The following is an 11,719-nucleotide window of genomic DNA, read 5'->3' as shown; positions in this document are numbered from 1 at the left end:
TTGGAGAAGGTTCTACCATAAGTACCTAAGAGTATAAAATGGGTACCTATATACAGCATTATAGAATTATTCAGTAGCAACTATCCCATCCCAGAACAACTGAACTTACTAGAAGCCCTTAGCTGTCACTGCCCCTACTTAAGAGTAAAAAAAACTACATAAACTACATCACCTAAAGGCTCCACCTTATAGTAATGGCCTGTAATATACCCCGTTAGAGCGCTCCCTTACAGGGCAACTATGAAAAATCGCACTAGATGTGTCTGTGATGGTTCTCATTCATCCAGGACATGGTATTTGTAGTAAATCTTGTAAGAGTTAGTCACCTTTAACTGGACTTGTAATATTTAGGATGGTTCATAGCTTGTCCAAGCTATTTAACAAAAGTGACATACTCAACATTACTAAAAATCCAGTTTAATATCCCCAACTACTACTAGATAGATTTCTATATTGAGTGATTGATGGTTTTTAATAAACTATCTTTACCTCCAGCTTTCGATCCAGAGCATCTGCTGCAGATGTCTTAGTCCCCCTGCATACTGCTCAGGCACAATTAGTTAATCTACAGGAATCTATGGGGCCATTGTCAAGAAATGAGCCACTGCTATACAGCAGGCAAGGGGTCCACACGTGTCAGGAGCAGATCTCTAGATAAGAAGTATAGAGGTTTAAGTATATTTTATTTTATCCCATCAACATGTAACCTAGTGTGTTCTCATACACTTGCCATTTAGGAATGCTATACAGAACAGGCAACTTATGAACAGAGGCTAAACCTAGGCAGCCTGTTGTGGATTAAAAAAAAATAAATTCAATGCTACTTTAACTAAGGACTTTAAATAAACGTTAAGTGCTATGAGAGTGCTCACAGTAACCAATCAGAAATTGTTGGGCTATGTTTACTTGATGACAGCTGAACTCTAGTTGCTAAAGGTTATTGCACATAAAATAAAAAGTGATTATGGGTCCTGCACACATAAGTGCATAACTTTAAAATAAAAAAAATCTAATTATCTAAAGGAATGTCTGGAAATTTGTGTATTCATTACAGGGGTTTTACCTTAGGAAAATACCATGGGAGGGCTCCCCCTAATCCTTCAACTTCCTGTTAAAGATTCTTACTTCACTGATGTTTATCATTTGTAAAAGGATAGGGCTGGAATGCCAGGTTTCACCTACAAGCTGCAATGGAAATTTGATACAACTCCTCTTCCACTGAGGAGAAGTTAAAGACTAAGTTACTGAAGTCAGACGCAGCTTAATGTCTAACCAAAAAGTTGAATTGATAAGGTTATATTCACAAATTTCTACATACACCTGAGGAATAAACATGGCAAAGTGGGACATACCAGACCGAGTGAAACAAACAAGTATGCAGATACCATGCACTAAAGATAAGAGCAACCATTATTATGTATTCTTTTCTACAAAGGCTATGTTGTCGACATCCAACACACAACGCCACTTCCCACCCCCAAAGTCTTTTTTCCCTGCATGTGTTAAATGTGTCTTTTCACACAGAAATACATGCAAGTATCACAGTCAGTCCTGAAAGAACACAGAATGGCAAAGAAAGTCTGTCGCTCTGTTCAGAAGTCATCCATAATCAAAGAATCCAAAGTACATAGTGAGACACTGAGGTGTCCACAAAGCGTCTTTCCCAGTAATCTGGTAACTTTCTGTAAATGTGGCTGAAATCATTCTGCAACCAGTGACACGTTGATGTGAGATAAGTCTATCATATGCCTAAAATACAGTAAGAACACACTATTAGCATATACAGTTCTTAATTGATCAAAAAAATCTGTTATATAACTGAGCTTAACAGGATAAAGAAATACATAAATGACTATTTTTAATGGGGTTTGTTCATTAGTGCACGGATAAAGGCTTTCTGATAAGCTTCTACGAATGAATAAATGATAATAAAAGTGAATAAATAACACAGGCAAACAAAAAAATGTTTTTGTTTCCAGTTTTGATTAACTTTCATCTTTTGTTCAATAAAGGATGGACAGATTTAGGATTTCATGGTCTCTTAACGTCAAAGACTTTATAACTACACCAGTCAAGATTTGAGCTTATGAAAGAATAAGAACTGCTATTCATTCACAGACATCTACTTATGAAGGATCTTATAACTATTAAAGCCGACCTAAATCTGCAGAACTTACCTTCTCTCCAGCAATGCAACTGCAATGAATGTATGAATTAATTCTTATGATGAGGCTGTATACATTTCCTTTAAAACTGCATTTGTAGTCATAGGATTAAAAATAATTTACCTAAGTTTGTCTTTCTAATAAGTGTATTAGTAGACTTCCTAGAAGGAAACCTGGGATTTTTAGCCAGTGACTGTAAGGTGGCATGAAACCAATTCCAGTATAGATTCAAAGGAGCCGCAAGAACATGCAACGGTTCTGATGTATTCCACCACCTGGACGTTCTGCAAATGAATCAGATCACCCTCCTGTAGGTCTAACCTTGTAAGGTTAAAAAAATCACCCAAAGTTCCGAAATGCTGGCTGGGAGACAAGACTCGTCTGACAACCAAATGTGCAGGGCTCCTCCACCTGACCCATTCAAAGACAAAAAAGAAGGATTTTGAACCCCAGATCCAGATTCCTAAACTACCAGACCAAGGACCAGCATGGTCTTTGGTGATGAATCCAGTCCAGTGAAATCAGGAGACCAGTTAAAATAAGGATGACCATGCGAGACGACTAAAATCTGAGAGACAAAACTCCAGAAGTGATACAGACTGAAAATTTATTTAAAGAAAATCAAAAATGAAAATTAGGTGCTGGTCACCCTCTTTGGACACTAGCAAAAAATGATGCATGCTGGTACTGTGAGGTTATCCTGATCTGTCCTACATTTTTTTGTCCATTTCCAATCCTCCTCTCTCCCCAATGGGGAAGAAACAAAAAGCCCATACTTTGTAAGCACTTACAAGGTAAGTTTTAAATATCTAGTAAAAGGTGCAATCTTGTGTTATTTTACCTTTGTTCCAAAGAGTGTAATTGTAAAGACTGCAAAATCATAACAACTTAAAGTAGATAAAAACCTCATATAAAGAGAAATTTTGTGGACCACCACCAAACAATGGGACTTTTCAGGCCAGCCTTTACCAAAAGTAGCGCATCAAACATCAAATTTCTATAAATCACAAACCTATTTTATTAAATATCATTAAAATCAAACATAAAACATACAAGAGATAAAATCAGTACATGTAACACAGAACCTCCTATTGAGGTTTCCCTTGAGGGTAGACCCAATATTTTCTACGCGTTTCACTAATTGAATATTATAAGGAGATCTGATGTATGCAGACCCTCCTCAAATAGATGGATCACCACAGGACTCGGTGGGGCAGCGTCAAAAGAAGTTACTTACAATTCAATATAGGAAGGTGAGTGTTTTTGATGATTATAAGCAAATGTCCTGCTGTATCTAAAGACATCCAAGCTTGGAGGAATGTGTATGATTGATATACTTGAATCACCTTTCTAAAGGGTAACATATTAACTGTGATTATAAGAAAAAGGCATGAAAGTTCTGGACAATACAACAGATTTAGATCAATTAGCCATCATCTTGAAAATTAATTATTTTGCTGCTGTCCCATCCATCCCCAAATAAATCTATTTGAGGAAGATCTGCATGTCCGCATACTTATTATAAGATCTCCTTAAGAGATTCAATCTGCGAAATGCGTATAAAAAATTGGGCGTACCCTCAGGGAAAACACCAATATGAGGTTCTGTGTTATATATACTGATTTTATCTCTATGTTTTATGTTTGATTTTAATTATATTTTTAAAAAAAAAAAAGGATTGTGATTTAAAGAAATTTGTGGTTTGGTGGGCCAATTTTGGTAAAGGAAATGTCCCATTGTTTGGTGGTGTTCCACAAAATTTCTCTTTATATATATTCCAATAGGGATGTGGTCATGTTGAGAATGGAGAGGTTAGATACTTGTATGCTATAGATGAAAACCCTCAGCTACCGTATATACTGGAGTATAAGTCAAACAGAGTATAAGCCGAGGTACCTATTTTTACCTTAGAAAACAGGAAAAATTGATTGACTAGAGTAAAAACAGAGGGTGGGAAATGCTGCAGCTACTGGAAAGTTTCAATATTCAAAATAATTACCAATAAAATTGCATAATATTGCCATTACAGCCATAATATGGTAAACAAATACCAAAGCGAGAATTTAGTGGTTAGGTAGGTATATTACTTACCGTACCTAACCACTAAATTATCTTTAACCTCCCTGGCGGTATAATTCTGGCTGGAAAAAGTGGCTGAAAGCGGTACTGTAGCGTTCTAATTCTCTCCCTATTTCCACACAAAAACATTTTTTTTTGCATAGAAATTTATTTTAAATTGTAGGTCTATAATTTTTAGGCATAACTCACCGAAATATGTCCAATATTTATTACATTTAATAAAAAACTTTATATTAAAAAAATCTGTTAAAAAAATAGTTAGACATGTAATATAACTGTACAGTAGTATGTATATTATATATAAAGATTTCTTTGTGTTGGATTCAATACAGCGATTTTGTATTGAATCCAATACAAAATTATTTGAATTTCGCACTGCAACAAACCGACGCATGCACCAACTTCACCGGGAAACCCTGGGGAACATCTCTGAATTTGGCCTCTGAAGACAGAAGAAAGAAGATGTGTCCGGAGGAGCTGCGGGGGCCCAGCAAGATGCCAGGGGACGACAACGAAACAAGGTTAAGTGGGTTTTCCTATGTTTTGTGTACTTTTGAATTAGGCGCCGACGTGTAGCCGCCGTTACACCCGCGTACCCCTGCTGGCTTTTGTGACCAGCATATTTCCGCTGCAGCGGCGGAAACCGCAGGACGCTGCTGCCGGTTGGGGTGCTTTTCTGGGGGGACCCATGCACTTGACTGGAGTATAAGCCAAGGGTGACTTTTTCGGCACAATTTGGGTGCTGAAAAAGTCTGCTTATACTCGAGTATATACGGTAACTAACATTTAGTTTGCTAATGTACTGCATGATTATTGAAAATGTCCAAATTCCTTCATAAGCACAGTCATGACTGGTTCTCGTGGTACACATGCTATGTATTCTCAGCAAGAAATTGTGAAGCAAAACCAGTTTAGTTACGCTGGTTTGAAAAATCAAACTATATAATTTTTTTTAAACTTACAAGGTTTTATATTCAGTCTCGGGAAAATCAAACTTTCACAGGTATGAAATTGTATCTGCCAACTAACTTCCCCCCACACCTACCTGTGAAATTTCTGCTGGAACTGCAAAGCATGGTGTGGATTTAGAAAAGTTGCTATGGCTTTTCTCTGATGAGGGAACATCTGAAGATCCTGCAAGATAATCAGGTAGATTAGATGATGTGGATATTTTCTACTCACTTCACTTTTTCTCTGAATTGACTGAAGGACACAGCGAAATCACCACCCTCTATGGCTTAACACTTTAGTTACTAATCGCCCTATTTTTTTTTGCACTTTCCAGCATCTGTCCCCACCACCACAACACTACAAATACCTACTCATTCACTCAATAACACCTGACTTCATATCTCGGCAGATGTTTATTTCTACCCACTTCATGGACCCTTGTCACAGAGGCATCTACTGCTGCAGGAAGGCTGTGAAAAAAGCAGGCTTGCATGCTAAACAGGACAGCTACTCCAACAAGTAATTTGGAAACAAAACTATTTTTACCAGGTTAATAACAACTCATTTAAAAGAACATCAACACTGGGTGGCTTTCTTTCTCACCGCCAAAAGTTGGAGCCATCTCCCAACTTGCCTCCTTATTCTGGTGTAATTATATAGACTGTCAATCACCCCAGACAGGAGACAAAGGTAAACAAGTTGAGAACTATCCATATAGTGCCTGTAGCTGCTGTCAGCATTTGCTTTACACATCAAAGACATGTGAATAGCGCATCAAATTTTCTGATCAATTTGAGCTAATGATTTTAAACATTGTTTCTCAGTAATCAAAACATACAAAAGTAGGGGTGAAGACAGTTGTACTTGATAATTACTATATAGCCGCTAAAATATAAATACAAGTGGAATCATTTCTGAAAATATATAGAAAAAATATAAATAAACTAGAACTATGCAAATGAAAATGTGTGCACACTATGAAGAGAGATTTTAGTTTCCAATTAAGTACAAATGTTAACAAAAAGAATACTGTATGTCCATTTTGAATTTATCTATAGTTTCACTGTAATCTAAAAAAAATTCAAATCTCACATATAGCAATTATTATGTTATATTAATATAGAAAATCCAAAAATATGCACATAAGTTTAAAATACATGCACTGATCTGCCAAAACAATAATACCACCTGCATAATACTGTGAAGGTCCCTACATAGTATTAGGCGTATCACTGAAAACACAAGGTATATTCTCCACAAGGCATTCTCCAACATGTTTGCAGCAGATCCTTTTAATCACACTGCCTCCACCAGCCTGCGTGAATCCCTAATTAAACCTGCTGCCATAAATTTCCCATCAATTTTTTTTTTTTTTTTTTTAGGTATTAGTTTTGGCCTAGACTACAGTACCCTGTAATCCAATCATATACAGCTATTTAGCATAATTATTAAAAGATAAAACACAAACATTTTTTTTCACCCAATAGGCTCCCTTAGCAACAGGCACATATACTTGTTGCCACACTACATGTGTCAGTTCAACAGTTGGTTTTCCTTGGATGATTATGGTAAATACAAACCACGGTATACAATAGGAAATATACAAGTTCTGCCATTTTAAAATCTAGCCATCAAAATCAAGCCCTTGTCAGAGTTACCCAAATTGTTACACTAGCCCAATTTTCATGATTCTAACACATTACCTTCAAGAACTGACTGTTCACTTGTTTCCTTAAATATCCCACCTCTTGACATGATTGTAACGAGATTTGGTGTACCGAGATATTAATTGTATGTTTTTAAAATTGTATTTGCAATAGCAAATATAAACGCTTATTCATCTCACCCGTTAGTAATTTTATGGTTTTGGCTGATCAATGTATATATTCCAAAGTTGCAGAGTTAGGAACCTCCCTCTCTTCCTTTAATGATATGTCACCCACCAGGAGTAAAAAGCTCATGACATACATATATAACAAATGTAGCAACTGCCGCAAAAAAGATAGACAGTTCTGCTGCATTGCACTAAACCAATATTGTAGAAAATGCAATCCATCATTTGACCAGAAACTTTTGATGTCACTGTAAAGCAAGGACACTAACTCCTAATCAATTGACTAGCTGAAGAAATGTCTGCGCTCACAATGTTTGGATGACAGCTAAACCTTAACTAAGCATGGGCAACTGGTTTGATAGTTTGATCTGACTCACCAGAGACTAGAATTAAGAAAACTGCTGTACAGAAATGTCTCCTAACAGTACACATTGATCAAAGGCATACTAACCCAAAGTTCTCTCAAAGAGGTGGCTAACCGCATTTACAAACTTTTTCCACAACCTTGTTGAGGACTATCCAACCAGGGGCCTGCTGGACTCAAGTTTGCAGCCTGTGAGGCACCCGAGATTTTATGCCTGCCACCTATGCTCGACTGTCACTCCTCTCTACATTTGAGGACTGAAGTAAAATGAGATTAGTATCACCGTGAGGGTGAGGCAATGCATCTTAATGTGAAATGCCACCGTGGAGAGAAACCTTTCATACTTCAGTGGTATGTGAAGGAGTACATGGTGTATTACTGGAAGCATTGCCACAGTATGGGAAGGTGATAGTTCCTAAAAAAAAAATGCATACAGAATCATTGTGTTTGACTGCAACCCTGCAGCAAAAGACACACTATCTAAAACCTGCAAATTGTAGCTATATCAGGTGTCACAGTGGCTCATAGGTTAGCACTTAGCAGCACTAAGTCCCAGATATGAATCTCGGCCAGGGCATCTGGAGTTTGCATGTTCTCCCCGTGTACTCCGGTTTCCACCCACATTCCAAAAACATGTGAACAGGTTATTTGGGTTCCCCCCAAATTGACCTTAGACTGTGGTAATGACATATGACTATGGTAGGTACATTAGATTGTGAGCCTCTGAGGGACAGCTAGCGATTTTGACTTTGGGACTTTGTGAAGTGCTGAGTAATATGTTGGCGCTATATAAATACTAGTTATTATTAATATATTACAGGTGTTAATGGATTAATTACACGGGACCTTTTTTCATATATAATTGTAAAAATAATGTGTGCTTAACGTGGACCTTCTATCACTTTTGTAACATTTATATAAAGGGTTGTTATCCCTATATAATGTAAAAATGTGCACCATGCAAGAATGATGTTAAAAAGAAAAGAGCTATTACACCATAATAGATGCAACCTCTTAACAAGGTAGGATGGAAACAAGGCAAAATATAGTTCAGTAAATAAAGTAAAATGAGTTTGACTTTTAGTCACATGGATTTTTTTTGGACTCTTTGGCAAACACATGTGATAAAAATTACCTAATTGCCTAAAATATTGCACTAGACAGCTTTTGAAGCAACAGAGCCCTACAATGCTTCTTCTTCAGCTCCTTTATGACAATTTAATTAGGACACGCTTGATGCTTATCAATCCAAACATATTACTATCAGGGTAATTTCCATCCAACTCATTGACATTTCCCTGCAATTAATTCTATGAAGATTAAGTACTTTAGTAACATCTGCGTCTGGATACTCGCGGCTGGTGTGAAGGAGCACGTCCTAACTGCTCTGGTCCTTCACCCCATATGGTAAGATGTCAATGAAAAATATATTGCATTGACATTCTGACTTTAAATGATGCAGATAAACTGATGTAACTAAACTAAAACATGGCGGATTGTACAACCCCAGCTAATCAAAATGTAAAAAAATCCATTCAGACATTTTAAGGTTAATTACAGTAATATTGCCACCAAAAGGGCAGTCAGAATAATGTAAAATGAATTAAGTTTTAAAAAAAAAAAACATGGCACTTCCTTTTCTTGTGAGGAAATAAACTTAAAAAAGGTAGTGTTTTTTTTTTTTGGCAGAGGAGACATGCAAACTATTTTGCCAAAAAAAACAAACAATTATTTTGTCTCTTGTAGCCTACAATAATATAGTCCAGGGGTGTCCAAACTTTTTGCAAAGCTAGCCAGATTTGGTGAGAAGAAAATGTGTGGGGGTTGACCATTCAGCACGTACTCAGGGTTAGTGTGGACGTGGTCTGCGCAGGTCCTGCACAGCACACGCCCACCAGGGTGACGTGAGGGATTCCCTGTGCACCTAGTCCGGTGTCAGTGTGGGCTCCGTGCAAAGCACATTCTTGGAATCAGAGTGGGCGTGGTCTGTGCGAGTCTTGCACACGCCAACTATAATGATGTAGGGCATTCCCTGTGCACACACGGGGACTCCCGTCTTGCCGATTTCGCCCGCCGAGTAGCGGCCCGATAATTGCAAGGCGGTTGATCAACTTTAATGAAATATAAAATAGCTTTTTGTACGCGTGTATTTTATACTGTGGTCAACAGTGCTGGCAGCTTGCATATTATTGACTATTATGACAAAAATCTATGAAATCTGAAAACGGGCCGAAATTGGCCCCCGGGCCACACTTTGCACATGCCTGCTCATTTCACTTGAAACCATGCATGGTATTTCCAGAAAGACTGTACAATGTCCTGCTGTTTGACAGGAAGCAGTGGGAAAAGGGTTGATCTCACCTGTACTTTGCGGTTTAATTCACGAACCAGGCATATCTCTGTTGGGCCTCCAATTAAATCCCACGCTATGGGAAGACTTTCACTAAGGTGGATTTGAAGAGATACCCAGGCATGCTCAGGTCTTAATCTCCCATGTTCTCAACCCTGATAAACTAACTTTGGCTTAGGCATGAAATTCCCAGACCTTCACTTTGGTAGGTTAAGAGTCGTATGCACAACATTTTCATAAATGAAAAACTCATAGTGATTTTAGTTTTTAAAAATGAGAAGTTTCTTGATGTCCAGCAGCCATGGATTAGGTCCACTTACCCGGGGACAATGGATTGTACTTTATGTAGAATGTAGCTTGATATGTCTGTATACCCCTCTTGGAAAATTTTACTCTCCCTAGTACCACGCCACTAAATCCATTTTGAAAAACCTTAGGTTTATGATCTAAGGATTTGCGAGATGTGTTTCTTTTGCTCACGTTCCTGTGTTTTTCTTCATTTATTTTTGTCTATGGTATATCTGCACTCAACACTTGAACAAAGTGACTCTGGTTTGGGTTTCGGTAGCCAAATCTTCAATCTGAACTGGATATTAGTTCAATGGAAGATGCTAACATGTACAAGGTAAACAGTACAATAAATTTAGTCATATGTATGAGCAGGCAAATGCCATAATTATAACAAAATGTGTTAGGCTCCAATAAAAAAAAAAAAAAAAAAGTTTGTTTCTAATGCTTGTGAAATTCATTGCATAGCCATTCAGTTAAAAAAACAAGCAACATTTTAATTTCTAAATATGAACAAATACTTCTAACTTAAATGTAGATTTTGGCATTTCTGTAAAAGCAATTCGGTTACCAAGTATGACCTACCTCAATTGGTCCTACAGACATCAGCAAGTTTCTTAACTGGTGATCAGTGGTTGATGAAGAAAGCCCTTCAACTGTCACAATGCGAGTCTGAGGAGTGCACTCCCCCACACGAAGGTTCTGTTTACTTGGCATCAAGCGTCCTCGGCCCATCTGTCCACCAACTCCTCTGCCTCTCCCTCGCATAATGACCTGCCAAAGGGAAAATGTACAAAGTTACTTTGTCCTTTTACAGTATTCTTAACGACATTTTTAATACAAATGACAGTATTTCATTATGTTTATAAGCAAGGAGACACCACAACCTAATATTGCACAAGCCCTAAAAGGATATTAGGTTTAATATTCAGGAGGATGAACAGCAATACAGCATATCTGCAGCAAGTACACCTTAGGCTATGTACACACGTAGGATTTGTGTGACTGGCAATAATTTCCACGGTCATTTCCAGTGACAGACGTATGAACACTGTACACACAGTGTGCACTCCATAGAGAGGGAAGAGAGGGGAAGGACGAGCGAGGGCACCCCACTTTGGTCTCACTCATGGCATGCATCAAGTTTGTTCCTGATTGTCGTTCATTGATCTGCTGTGGCAGACTGATAAACGAGTTCAGTTGAGTCCAAAGATCATGGTGAGTATCTACATGATGGGGGGTGAGAAGCCAGAGAGTAAGGGTGCAGAGTCTTGACTACCACTCCCCACACTAAAACCCCCTATAGGCAAGCTATCTAAGCGCCCACAAAGACCAACAACCCTCCCAAAACATACACTCTCAAGAAAAGTGGTGGCACAAACCTAATGAAGCTTTTCCTGAGCAGATTTTGTACCTTGTTGTTTGCAGGTAGATGGGGACCTAATTTTGAAAGAACTAGACTAAGATTATGCAGGGGTGGGTGTTAAGATTTTTTTCTGGTTAATGCAAATGTTCCAGCTACAAAAAATTGGGAACGAACGATATGAAGAGGCTTCCTACTATGCACGTTAAACATTCATAAATAGAGGTTCTATAATTCAGGGGTGCCCACACTTTTTTGGCTTGCGAGCTACTTTTAAAATGACCAAGTCAAAATGATCTGCCAACAATAAAAATGCTAAACACAT

At 37.9% G+C, this 11,719-nt stretch overlaps 1 protein-coding gene across 1 annotated transcript in view; it reads right to left on the bottom strand.

Moving 5' to 3' along the window:
- Positions 1 to 1,398: 1,398 nt before the first annotated feature.
- Positions 1,399 to 11,719, bottom strand: part of RBM33 (RNA binding motif protein 33) — a 46,007-nt gene continuing 35,686 nt past the window's right edge. The window contains exons 16-18 of the mRNA XM_072413396.1: positions 10,617 to 10,805; positions 5,290 to 5,378; positions 1,399 to 1,749 (exon numbers count right to left, since the gene is read on the bottom strand). Of these exons, the coding sequence (XP_072269497.1) occupies positions 1,701 to 1,749; positions 5,290 to 5,378; positions 10,617 to 10,805 (327 nt within the window). The 3' untranslated portion in view covers positions 1,399 to 1,700. The remainder of the gene's footprint in view (positions 1,750 to 5,289; positions 5,379 to 10,616; positions 10,806 to 11,719) is intronic.

Source organism: Pyxicephalus adspersus, chromosome 5 (assembly GCF_032062135.1).
Source record: "Pyxicephalus adspersus chromosome 5, UCB_Pads_2.0, whole genome shotgun sequence".
NCBI classification, from domain to species: Eukaryota; Metazoa; Chordata; class Amphibia; order Anura; family Pyxicephalidae; genus Pyxicephalus; species Pyxicephalus adspersus.
The sequence above is the reverse complement of the archived record's forward strand: the minus strand, read 5'-3'. Positions and strand labels throughout refer to the sequence as shown.